General features: G+C 25.3%; 3 protein-coding genes across 6 annotated transcripts; 1 reads left to right on the forward strand and 2 right to left on the reverse strand.

Moving 5' to 3' along the window:
- Positions 1-365: 365 nt before the first annotated feature.
- On the reverse strand, positions 366-7,698 carry Hyccin (PI4KA lipid kinase complex subunit hyccin). Of its 4 annotated transcripts, none has more exons than XM_015524896.2 (12): positions 7,551-7,698; positions 7,044-7,199; positions 6,722-6,912; positions 5,892-6,026; positions 4,479-4,604; positions 4,121-4,344; positions 3,917-4,054; positions 2,828-2,958; positions 2,638-2,754; positions 1,825-2,231; positions 1,623-1,703; positions 366-627 (listed from the first exon to the last, which is right to left on the reverse strand). In XM_015524896.2, exons 3-11 carry the CDS (start codon positions 6,869-6,871, stop codon positions 1,662-1,664), a joined length of 1,470 nt encoding a protein of 489 aa, XP_015380382.1. In that variant the 5' UTR covers positions 6,872-6,912; positions 7,044-7,199; positions 7,551-7,698; the 3' UTR covers positions 366-627; positions 1,623-1,661. The 4 variants fall into 4 exon arrangements, with proteins under 4 accessions (XP_015380382.1, XP_015380383.1, XP_015380385.1 ...); XM_015524897.2 differs by having other exon boundaries at positions 7,461-7,603; XM_015524899.2 differs by lacking the exon at positions 7,551-7,698 and adding an exon at positions 7,308-7,448.
- Positions 7,699-10,259: 2,561 nt separating this feature from the next.
- Positions 10,260-11,436, forward strand: LOC107174057 (uncharacterized). Its single transcript, XM_015524858.2, has 3 exons — positions 10,260-10,709; positions 10,772-11,077; positions 11,152-11,436. The coding sequence occupies exons 1-3, from the start codon at positions 10,663-10,665 to the stop codon at positions 11,363-11,365; spliced, it is 567 nt and encodes a 188-aa protein (XP_015380344.2). The 5' UTR covers positions 10,260-10,662; the 3' UTR covers positions 11,366-11,436.
- NP15.6 (NADH dehydrogenase [ubiquinone] 1 beta subcomplex subunit NP15.6) lies at positions 11,374-12,729 on the reverse strand. Its single transcript, XM_015524854.2, has 2 exons — positions 12,465-12,729; positions 11,374-11,817 (listed from the first exon to the last, which is right to left on the reverse strand). The coding sequence occupies exons 1-2, from the start codon at positions 12,600-12,602 to the stop codon at positions 11,524-11,526; spliced, it is 432 nt and encodes a 143-aa protein (XP_015380340.1). The 5' UTR covers positions 12,603-12,729; the 3' UTR covers positions 11,374-11,523.
- Between the last annotated feature and the right edge of the window lie 348 nt (positions 12,730-13,077).

The raw sequence follows: 13,077 nt of genomic DNA on the forward strand, positions 1-13,077 counted from the left end.
AGTGGTATTAAACAGAGTAGTATAACTACTAAAAATTAAATTAATTTTTCAATGAAACTAACTGTGTTTGTGTGATTGTAATAATCATGAAAATATTTTAATTCTTAATTGTTAATGGCTTAGTAATTTCTTGAGAAAAAAGTTTTAGATAAATAATTTGTTTGCGCTGGTAGTCTAACATTATGTTTTAAATAGTTAATCAGGTATTATATACATATAGCTAAACAGCATAGTTTTTGAATATTTTTCTAAGCAAACATTTTAAAGTTGCTTTTCAGTGACGCGTGACTTGCTTGTGCCCTAGTAACAGAACTGTAACTATTTTTGATATTTCTTAATACATTTAACTGTAAAAAATAAAAATGTTTGTTTTAAATAATCGAAGATTTTAATTTAAATAATAACATTTGTTATGAACAATTTAACAATTTCAATAACAAGATAAAAATTAATTAAGTACATACAGTATAAGATAGAATAATATAAACATTTAATCTTGATTATCACAATAAAATTCTAGGTCTATTAAATAATTTTGATACATTAAAAGAAAATCACACCAAACCAAATTTCCTTGTCCAATATAATAAATTATTTGATTGCAAGTCATAAAGCTGTACTCTCCATCTGTAACATAAACAATTTAGTTGAATACAAATTTATTTTATTCACTTAACTATGGTTTGACATCAGAGAACTTATATTAAAAAATATATATCATTTATTTTACAGATAAAATAAAGCTCTAAGACTAAACTTATTATAACACTGAAGATGATTGAATCATTAAAGTATTCAGTGATTAGCGAAAAATGGTCAATTTATTATGATGCAAAACCTTAATATCTATTTTTGATTAAAACATTTCATTATAAATGAAAGAAAATATTGTTAAATTCCATTATTAATATATTTTTAAGAAATAGATGGTTCAATGTTTCAAACATGCCATAAATCAAATTGTATTGTTCAAGCTTCAATTATATTAACAATTGATTATAATTTGCATTGAATAATGTATCAAATTAATTCTATGTGATTATATTGAATAGTATTAACAATAAAGCTCTCCTTGAAACTCCGATATTTACTTTGTATCCCACTATGTGTTATATTTGAATAAACCTACAGTAATAACTACAGTACAACAATTTATACTACATGGGTAAAATAAAGTGCCCTAACTATATTTATTAATTGTTAAATAATAAACTGAACCAAATTATTCAATATAATATAAAATGGTCAGTAAATTGTATTTATGACTACTTACTTAATTTTCCAAGTTAAAAAACAATTAATGAATAACAATTATTATACTACCCATTAGTTTAGTTGAACAATTTTTATAATAAATCAGTATTGTTTTTCTTTGATTATTTATCAGAAATTATATTGAAAGTAGGTATTAATAAATATTAAATTATATGATAAAAGAAAAAAAAATTAAGGTACAATAATACAATATACGAAGTAGTAAATACATAACTACTAAAAATATTCATGCAACTAAAGGTGAACTAGTATTCAATAATACTAAGCACTACAACAACTTAAATACATATAAAATAATAGCGAATGTCTTAAGAACATTAATTTTTATGCGACATCAATAGTATTACCAATACGAACAGTGAAGAATGAGGGTTATAACTTATAAGTTAATGGAATCTTTCTTTGTAACACTTAACGTTTACACCCATCTGAAAATATGTATTAAAAAATATTGTACATGTAACAATGTATTCCAAGAAAAATTTAAATAATCATCAGGCAGATAAAACGATAATGAGTAGACTAAAATAATACAAAAAAAATAATAACCTGAATTGATCTGGAAGATTCTAATTCAACAGACATACTGGGATTTCTTCTATTTAATAGCGGTGTCATAGTTGTTCGATCATCATGTCCTAAACCAGTTTTAGTATCAGATATATCAGACCCAGCTAGATCAATACCACTTTCATCAGTTTCATAAATGTCTAAACCGTTTTGAGTGTTTGACTTTGAAGTTTTTATATTTCCTGTATTTTTAACAGCAGTAGCTATTTTTTCAGCAGTTTTTTTGCCAAAATTGGCAGCAATTTTTGGCAAACTCCTTTTAACAGGTACTGATTCAGCACTTGGATCTTTTGAATCATTAGTTTCTTCTGTTATTGACGATAAATTTGCAACAGCATCAGTATTTTCATCAAAAGTTCCTTGAATACTTTGAATTGGAATGTCATCTAAAATAATAAGTTTGAAAATAAAATGGTTTGATATTAGCCCTAAATCTCCTAAATATATTTGAATGATAAAATAAAAACTCAAAAATAAAAGGCCATTAAAAAATTGAGTGAGAACATCTCAGTGAAAAGAAAACATAAACTTAAATGCTTTAAACTATTAGTAAAATACTTAAGTAGTTATGTATAAACAGAATAAGGAAAGATTTAGTCGCAAAAAACATTTAAAATGCATCATATAATTATATAATTTATAATATTTATTTAAAGTATCCAAAAAATCAGAAAAATAGTTAATTGTATAACAAACACAACCATTTTCTATGGATTAAATGAATTACCACCTCGTGATTTTGGATAGTTGTGTTAAACATAATTTTAGAAATATATTTATTTAATTCATTACCTGGTAACTTTTTAGTTCTAAATGATGCATTTGTAATCATTGATTTAGATACTGGTGTGCTACAAGTATTATTGCTTACAGGTGTACCTACTGAAGATACATTAGCTGATTGTCCACCTAAATGTTAACAAAAAGTAAATATATCACATATAAAATTCAAAAAACAATATTACTGTTTGCTAAAACTGACCTTCAAAATATCCTTGACAAGAATTTTTAATAGCGTTTGCTAATAATATCACTTCACAATAACAACTATAACATGCACGATAATAAATATCTTCTAAAGCTTGATACGCTTCCGCTTTTCCACAGTTAAATCTTTAATAACATTCATAATAAATTATCAATTTTTAATTTTATGTAAGAGATAGAATATATTAATTTTACATTAAGCTTGGAGAGTTTACTAACAGAATATCAATATAATAAAATAATATATAAATGAAAACAAAAAATTAACGAATTCTGTGGATTTAAATATTTAAAAAAAATATTGATGTTTGTAATTTAGTTTAAAAATAGTTTTATAATTAGCGAAGTACAAACAACTCTCTTTAATTTTGTTTAAGCCCAACTGATCATAAAAAATGCAGTGGTTGGCAGTCATCTCTTATTGTACTTCATTGATTCATTTGTCTATTAGACTCAAAATAGCAGGTCCTGATTTACATGTGATTCCATATTAGACTCACTATACCAGTAAAGGGGATCAAATTCTCTGTCTCAAAAGAGTATAATCAATTGATCAACAGATTTACTAATTGTTGGGCATTTCCTACCAACTTCCTAACATTGGCATAATCAAGAGATTCTTTATGCACCTACTAAATCAATCACAATTCAAAAAAAGTGATCATTCTCTTTAGAGACAGAGTATAGGTACCAAGATTATTACAATAAGCAAAGAACTACATATTTATATCCTTATTTTTGAAGAAAAAAATTTAGTTTGTGGTTTTTTGGGTCTTTTCCTTATTGACTCATTCGGTTAATACTCAAATGTAAAATTAATAATTTTTTTAAAAATGTTTACGGAAACAATTTAGATTACAACAGACTGTACAGAGTAAAATTCAAATTATATCTTCTAATTTTTTATGAATATTTTTAATATAATATAATGATGAAAATCATGTTCATATTGAGTTTATGTGGTAAACAAGTATCCACAGAGAAAAACAGTGCTACCAAACTACCATATTTAATCGAATGTGATTATTTTTTGATATTGATATATATAACTAAAATATTTAACATTTCAATACCAAATACTTACATTGAAATATACAAGCAATAAAGTAGATGAATTAAGAATTTGGGAGAAAGTGGAATACGTGGTAATGTTGTTAATGTTGATGTATCAGAATTATTAAATGATGTTGAACGTTTATAGTAATAACCCTGAGTAACCATTCTATAAAACAATAATAAGACGAAAATGATAAATCAAAATGTAATAATGATATAATATTAAACTTACTTAGATGTAACTCTATAAAAACGTTCAAATGGATTGTAAACATCTGGCAGGAGATTTAAATTTTTGTAGTAAATGAAATATAAATTACTAAGAACTTCCATTCTATTAGATGCAGATAGTCTTTCAATTTGATTAAATGGACCTCGGCGAACTGGGTGTGTGTCTCTTTGTTCTAAACGACGAATGGCAGTCTCTGTTAATGAAGCTGGAGCCAAACTACTAGGCTTCAATATTTATAAACATTTAATAGGTAAATTAATTGTATGATAAAAGACAATTATAGGTAAGTCAGATATTTATGTTTTTCCTATTCTGTAATAGGTATATTTAATTTTCAGCAAGTAATTAAAGTACTTACTTCATGGTAAATAGATGGCTGAGCTAATGATGGCAAACGAAACGATATAAATCTAGGTGTATTATTTTCATCTACAGCTTCAAGATTGTAAATTCCAATTAATAATGCTTCAATACTACGACAGCTCTAACAACAAAATAATAATGTATTAATAAATGTAAAATTCTGTAAATTTCAAATATAGTCAAAATATGTTTTTATTTCTAAGAAAATGTAACATTTGTGATTAAAATTAATCAGTGTAAAACAAAAAAAAAATGTATTTTTAAAGGAATACATAAATAAAAAAATCAGTTTTTTATATCGAGAGTATAAATTAATTTAAAAATTAAAAAAAATTATTTTTGACAATTGGTACCTTATTTAAATAAACTCACATATTTTACACATGATATAATAAAATAACACTGTCCGACAACCTTATCAAACATACATGCATATTTCTTTAGTGCAACTAAGATAACTATAGAGAAAAATTAATTTAAGGTATAAGCAATTAAATCACATTTATAAAAGGGTTATACATTTCTTTAGATGCTCATATCATCTTTTTGATTAATATTTGACGACAAAAATGTATAATATAGCAAACATAAATCTTAAATAATATTATACTCCGTTATTTAAAATGTAAATGAATGTATTAATATAATTTATAATGTAATTACTCAAATAAATATGTAAAAAAACTTCACAGTAAAATATATTAATTCAAGAAAAAATAACTACATATCATTGAGTAGATTGTGTCATATGAATCAGAAGTAGTAAGTAGGTATATTATATACTACTATAAAACTAAAAACGTACATATTTTGTGTAATACCTATATTTTTCAATTATATTGTTATGTCAAGTTTAAACTTATATGCTATTATAATTAATTATAATGTAAGAACTCAAATATACAAAAAAAAAAAAAAATCAAAAATACATTTAATATTATTATATATTTATGATTGCTATTTTATACATTTTTGTTGTTTGTTTTTCCTATTAGTATTAACAACCTTAAAACAAATTTTAATAGTATAAAAATTATACGAGCATCTAAAGAAATGTATAACCTTTTATAAATGTACTTTATTTACTTTACCTTAAATCAATTTTTTTCTATAGTAATGTTAGTCAGCTAAATAATTACCATACGTGTATTTTAGATAGACCAGTCAAACACGACTTAATTTTAAACATGGAACCACTTGTCTGTTAACAATTTTAAGACCACTATAATTATTCTTTTTTAAAACACTTTAATCTCACAGTAAAACAATTATTTTTTTTTAGTTTTGTAGTCATTTAAAAATATTGTAGTAATTGTAAAGAATATTATGTATTATATGTGCTTTTTAAGAATTATAACGGTGTAAAATGTATATTAAGCTATAAAATATAAGTATTAATATTACTTACTTGTTTGTCAACATGAGCAATAGAATTAAGATAACTGTATGTTAAGTGTGGTATAAATAGTAGAACAAATAAATGTAAATCGGTTTCTTCAGTTCGATAACAATTAAAAAGTGCGCCACAAATACGATCAATTAACTGCAAAATAGTTGAAATTTTTGTTCAACCCACATAATAAAATGAATCAATAAATTTAATATAATAAGAAAAAGCTTTTAAAGTTTCTTTTTAAAATGTATTCTTTTTTTAATTCCTTATTAATTTATTGATTAACTTCAAAATAATTTAATTAATATCCAGTTATAAGTTATAATAAAAAGGCAATTTTATCATTTGAGTTGATAGTATTATTAATTTTTTTTTTTAAGAAAAAGACCTACCAATTTTAAATGCTATTATTTTATTATTTACAATAACTAAAAACTATAAATTCTCAAGTCGTAGTTAATGTAATTTTTTTTTTTTAATAAATAATTTCAAATATTAATAACAGCTTAACAATTTGGTATGATTAAGCATTTTAAAACAAAATTAGGAAATATTAAATCTGAACTAAATTCAACTCATCAATAATTAAAAATAGAATATTCTTAATTCATAGAAGTGGTTAAAATTGAACAGTATGTATCTATTATAAATATTTAAGATTTTCAATATAAGGTTGTAATCTTAAAACCAAAACCTTGTTAAAGATGTTATAATACTACCAAATTACATTTTTTAAAATTTTTATCACAGGAAAATACTACCTATTAAATAAATTATTGTCCTTGATAAGAAGAAATGAGTTATAATTATATTAACATTTTTCCTCATTAAAAAAATGTAGGTACCTTAGAATATTTATGAATATCATCAAGTACAGCATATATTGATTCTATAAGTGTCTTATTCTGCGATGTTGTTATAGCAAATGTTGCCCAGTCGTCTTTTTCCAATGTGGCAAATTCTGATAACCATTCTTTCACCGTGTTTTCCGCCATGATTTGATCTCATTACATTCGAATTGTCAATAAAACTTTAACTTAACAAAAAATAAAAATAATTCTCTATATTATCTTGAATAATGAAAAAATTTAATTTAATATTATCTAACATCAACAGAAAAATTTAAATGTAATAAATAATAAAATTACCTCACTATTATCCACTTACTTTAATAAAATCACCGGATTTTAGGTTACAGCTTAACCCAAATTTATATGTATCATATATCAAATATTCAACCTGGCATATACAGGAAGTGAATATAATTCATTCCATAATTCCATGTAAACTTATTTATGTATAGTTTCCATTTTTGCGTTATAGCTATATTAAAAAATGAATGTAACTTTAATAATACACTAACAAGACTTAAATGAATTATGCTTGTAACTGCGAAAAATAGTAATGTATATTTTATAAGAATCTATGTACTATATCTCATTGAAAAAATCTGAAAATGTTGTCTTAGGTTTTAACTCGACCATATACCAATAACCTGTACAACACTATAACCAGTATAACTCGACAACTAATTTATAATTTATAATTTCCAAACAGGTACATTTTAATATATTTTACTCTCACCAGGTCTGTAATTATTATCACTTATGTAAATATGTAATACACTAATATTGTAATATACTATAACGTATAATGCAGAGTTCTACCACTTACTCTCTAACGATTGATAAATGATATAATGATATTTGATGATTACAGACTTACAGTACAAATAACCTATTTATCTTGATTACTGACTGCACTTATGAAAAAAATTACAATACATTTTCACCAAATATCGAGGTCATCTAATTGACCTCGATTATGTTGGTACCGATATTAGGTTTTACCCAGTACACAGTGCATCCAAGAAAAAATAAATATTTTTTATCGTGTTGCCATCAATATAATAATTATAATACTATATAATATTGTAGTGACAACTAAGTACTAGTAAAGAACAATACTATGGTACTATTCCAGTCAAATTAGAACAAATAATTGACAAAAAAAATTTACCCCCAACTGAACTTTGGTATACACTAAAAGTGTACCTTCCCAGTAGACATACTAAAGTTCTTGACGAATAACCCTTGAACATATACCTCCGGCTCCATCCCTCAAAAAAAGGGTGAAATCTACCCACTCCGCTATTTTTCTTATAACTCTGTAACCGTTGAACTCACGATAAAAAAGGATAAAATGTCCTATAGAAATACACAATTTGAATTACTTAAATTTACATGTGGTAGTTTTAAGTACAATTACTTTATTCAGCCAAAATTAGACCAAAATGGCCAATTAGAAAAGTGCAATTAGCCTAAATATAGGTACTATTTTTATTATTATTTATATGCATTACCTCACAATGTTACATAATGATTGTTATTTCCGATTAAGCTATAAAAATAACTGTATAATAATAACTAAATACATAATATTATCATAAAATTGAATTGGATTTACCAAAATTTGAATAAAATGGCATATACACATACCCTAACAATATGTTTTATCAATGTTCATACATAAACTCTTAAGGATCTGTCAAACAGAAAGCGTTATCTTCACGTCGCGTGATTTTGTAATTCGTTCCAACGCGGCGTTATTCACGTGTGTGAAAGCACCACGCCGACGAGCCGTTTACCGCTTTAATGCGCGTTATAACGCGTTCTGTTTAACAGAGCCTTTAACGGCTACCCTCGAATCAAGGTTTGTTCTATGAACTAACTGACATTTTGACCATGTGCCACACCCAAGACCAAAACTTACTTTACGGTATAAATATATCCTTTATCAAACAATTTTTTAACTCTCCAATCCTTAGATTTTTTTTTCAATTCTTACACATCTTGGAGATATAAATGTGGAAATTTTACGTATTGAAAATAAAATATCTAGATGAATGAAAGAAAGTGATAATATTTTTAACACATTCTAAAATGGACATACAATACAGGGTGATTATTTTATCATGAACCACTCATTATTTCATAAGGTATCAATGTTTTTGAAAATATTTTTTTCCAAAGTTTTATGTTGTTAAAAAACAACGTTTTTATTAAAAAATTATGCTTTTTAATATTTTTTATCCTTATATTTTTTTTAAGTTTTTTACTTATTTGAATGACAACCTAGAGTTTTAATTTCATATTCCAAAGCAGAATATTTTTCTAAGTATTTTGATACGTAAAAATCGAATTTTGGACAAGTAGTTTAATAGTGGACAAACATTTTGAGGGGTAACCCCGTAACACTCCACTTCGCCAATCAAAACTTAAAATACTTGTAACTCATAAACTACTCGTTCAAAATTCGATTTTTACATATCAAAATACTTAGAAAAATATTCTGCTTTGGAATATGAAATTAAAACTCTAGGTTGTCATTCAAAAAAGTAAGAAACTTAAAAAATTATAAGGATAAAAAATATTTAAAAACATAATTTTTTAATAAAAACGTTGTTTTTTAACAACATGAAACTTTGTAAAACAATATTTTCAATAATACAATCAGTGGCGGCTCGAAGGGAGTATATTTGAATCACGTGATTCACAAAAATATTAATGGGTAGTTGGGTGGGTAGGTCTTATAGTTGGAAAAGGTAGATTGGACCATTTTTGTAGGTTGGTATTTAAATATTAAATTATAAATAATAAATATAATTTGTGTACTCAGCAGATAATGTACAATAATAAGTAATAACTAATAACTATATTTTAGGGTGGGTGGTGTAAAAATATTAAACGTGATTCGAGGGAAAAAAAGTTCAAGCCGCCACTGAATACAATAATATTCATTTTCTTTAAAAATAAAACATTTACACACACGACACACATCACTTACCTACTCATCCCTCTACGTGATCTCTCATGCGTCTAAACTAACTATACAGTATACATATATTCCAACTTTTAATTATAAATTATAAATTTATCATTGTGACAATTATTTCTAAGTAAACAATTTAGTGTTTTTTCAAAATATTATAAATACAGGCAAACCTTTGTGCTCACAAAATATAATAATGATCAAACGAAAACAACCGAGGATCGGCTCAAATTATACAGGATCATAAGTCCACATTTTGATGCCGCTAAACTAACGCCCCCGGCAAAGATTAATTTTATAGTTTTCATATTCAATTTTTCAATATTTGTTTACAGTGCATGAAACGGAGATTAGTCCTGTTTTAAAAAAATAAATATTTTATGCGTATTCGAAGTACTACCTACTTTTATTATATCCTAATCTATACCTATGACATGCACATTTTTTTTCATACTTTTGCACCTAATTTTTTTCCAATCCATCTACTATTTAGTACTTAGTTATTTTTAATAATATTATTATTGAATATAATATAATTATTATTCCTATAATATTTATTTTTAAATGTCCATGGGCATTGGGCGTCAGTCTTCACTACTGAGTAATAGGTACTGACCGCGAACAAAATAACTCGTAACTCACAATTAGTAATCCCTTTTCAACAGTTTTATTAGTACCTATGACCTATCTAAATACAACAAAATAAGTTGACCTCGTAGTAAAGTGTTTGACTGACTATTGTAAAGTATCCTTTAGAAACATTTTATGGTTAAAAAAAAAAGGTTACCCTTTCAAAACTATAAAATTTGTCACGGTCAAGCACGTGATTTAACCCCTATTGTGATTCAATATTTATTCTTTTACGGGAATAGAAAAATCTTGTTTCTCATACAGTGTTCACTTGTTAATAAGCATAAGAACACGAAACTTGTACATCGATCGATAATTTACAATTATGAACATCAATAAAGATGATAATCCGGAGTGCATTTTAGATTATGGGTATGTACATAAAAAATATTGAATTTTACTTAAAATTTGTTAATTATTTCTGATTTTTATAGGGCCAAAATAGACGCAGCAATAATGAAATTATTACATACAGATTATTGTTTAGAGAAAGGAGGATCCAATCAGAATACATGCCTGGATTTTGGAAACCAAGTTAATAATATTCAAAGTAGCCCAACAAAAGGACTTGAACATCCTAAAATTCACAATCTTGCATCTTCCGATAACGATATCATAGGGATGATGTGGGAACCAGAACTAGACTTTGTTGATGATCCAGAATGCTATAATGAATTTAAAAATAATGATATTCCAATGAGGTTCATGTGTGGCGTGTGTTTAGGTCAATTTCGTACTAGGTAACTAAAAGTATATTATTTTTTGATGTAATATTTTATAATTCATTTTTAATTTTAATTTATAAATATTTTAGATGTGCTTTGGATATTCATTTTAGAGTTCACAAAGGAGATAAATTATTTAAATGTGTACTATGTGATAATATATTCAACGAATTAGCTACTCTAAAACAACACCGAGAATTACACAATATAAATGAACTGGTTACATGTGGAGTTTGTGGATTAGTATTTACTGAAATGTATCACATGATAAAACATAAAAAAAAGTATCATTTTAATGAATAATACAAAAATTTAAATTGGTCTATGATCATTAGACCTGAAAATAAATACATTTATTGTTGTACAATGAACAATTTTGGTTTTATTTCATTGAAAATCATCTTATTTTTATTCACTAAAAACAAAAACTGGTACTTCATAACATTATGATACTAATAATATTAAATCACTATTTCAGTATCACCTAATTCTTCTTCGGAGGGCAGTTGTATCAAATTTGGTTGTATGTAATTAGGATCGATGAGTGGTAAGCCTTGATCTTCTCTTCTTCTCAGTTCAAGAAAAGCTTCTCTTTCTGCCCAATTCTTGTAATTGTAGTCTGGCATATATGCAAACATAAATATACCACCTACTATACATAAAGTGATTGAAAAAAAACCAGTAGCGTGCATTGCATTCAAGTCTTCTGTCTCGTCATCTTTTTCAAAACCATACGATTGCCAATTCCGTTTTTGCTAAAAAAATATATATAACCTAAAATTATTAAAATATATCATAAATATATCTAAAAATATGGTTTTTGTATCTATCAAGGTGCACAATAACATCATCAGCTCTGAAAACTTTCACTAACTACAAATTTGTCAACTAATTTTAAAGATTTAGAAGTAAATATGAGCCCCAGAACCAAATGATGTCTGAATAAAATATGATAAAGTATCTTTATACCAGAAACTCAATCATCAATAGTTACTTTTTACTATTTGAATGAGATAAAAATAATTAATTTTAAAAATATATTATTATTTAATTTCTAATACATAGAAACCTTTGTAAACAAATACTTCCAATACCAGACAAAATTTCAATGATCGAGAGAGTCCAATTTTTGGAGGTTTAACAGAACATTAGTTTTTACTTTAAGCCAACATTATATAACAATACATGAAATAAATAAGTTTTAACTGGAAATAAGAACTCACAAAATATTTAGATCTATATATATATTTTTATATTAGAAAAATATAATTAATAAATAACCAGCATCTTTTATGAAAATTTCCTATTAAATATAAACGTCATTAAATTTTAGATATTTTTCATACAAGCATAGACAACATTAAAATACATTTAAATGTTTTATATTTATTTAAAATATTACTGGTTCATGTTCAGCTAGTTCAGTATTAGTAACGCACACTTCTTGATTTTTCTTAGAGGTCGATATATGACGTTGAATTAATGGCGTTGGTCGAATAATTTTTTTTGAAATCTGAACAAGTCTAACTAAAGAACTCATTTTTTTCGATTAAAATACTTTAAAGTTTGAAATAAATGAGGAAATTTAAAGAGAACTTAAAGAAAAAATAAACCACGGTCAAAAAATATTAAATGAATAATATCATGACGATATCAGAATTTTCTTAGACATGAGTTCACAGTTGATAAGAAAATAGCAGCTGGAATACAACTGTATGGTCACAGACTAAAACGGTGCGTCGTAAACACAGAATAATATATGAAATATTTCATTGAAATATAATATTTAATAAGTTTAAATATATAAAAAAAATATAATATTATTATGAGTCGTATAATCGTATAGTACCACAAAATTAAATTAGTACTATTAGTACTATACTACTATTGTTCTATGGTACAACGTACAATAATATTATAGTTACGGACTACGGTACTTTTTTATCAATAGACCTTGGGGATTGTATTATCTACTGATCATGTACTGTAAGTTCTCTCCCTGGTATAATACTATA

This window comes from Diuraphis noxia, unplaced genomic scaffold (assembly GCF_037042655.1).
Source record: "Diuraphis noxia isolate RWA-SAM2 unplaced genomic scaffold, SU_Dnox_SAM2 contig0003, whole genome shotgun sequence".
Taxonomy (NCBI): Eukaryota; Metazoa; Arthropoda; class Insecta; order Hemiptera; family Aphididae; genus Diuraphis; species Diuraphis noxia.

What these genes read in the sequence shown, in the direction of transcription:
- Hyccin (XM_015524896.2), bottom strand. Translation starts at nt 6,871, where the DNA reads ATGGCGGAAAACACGGTGAAAGAATGGTTATCAGAATTTGCCACATTG. An exon ending in TTTTATAGAGTTACATCTAA is followed by an intron (nt 4,055 to 4,120) that starts GTAAGTTTAATA and finishes ATTGTTTTATAG; the next exon opens with AATGGTTACTCAGGGTTATT. An exon ending in TATTGCTTGTATATTTCAAT is followed by an intron (nt 2,959 to 3,916) that starts GTAAGTATTTGG and finishes ATGTTATTAAAG; the next exon opens with ATTTAACTGTGGAAAAGCGG.
- LOC107174057 (XM_015524858.2), top strand. Translation starts at nt 10,663, where the DNA reads ATGAACATCAATAAAGATGATAATCCGGAGTGCATTTTAGATTATGG. An exon ending in GAGTGCATTTTAGATTATGG is followed by an intron (nt 10,710 to 10,771) that starts GTATGTACATAA and finishes TGATTTTTATAG; the next exon opens with GGCCAAAATAGACGCAGCAA. An exon ending in TTAGGTCAATTTCGTACTAG is followed by an intron (nt 11,078 to 11,151) that starts GTAACTAAAAGT and finishes TAAATATTTTAG; the next exon opens with ATGTGCTTTGGATATTCATT.
- NP15.6 (XM_015524854.2), bottom strand. Translation starts at nt 12,602, where the DNA reads ATGAGTTCTTTAGTTAGACTTGTTCAGATTTCAAAAAAAATTATTCGA. An exon ending in AACTAGCTGAACATGAACCA is followed by an intron (nt 11,818 to 12,464) that starts GTAATATTTTAA and finishes ATATTTTTTTAG; the next exon opens with CAAAAACGGAATTGGCAATC.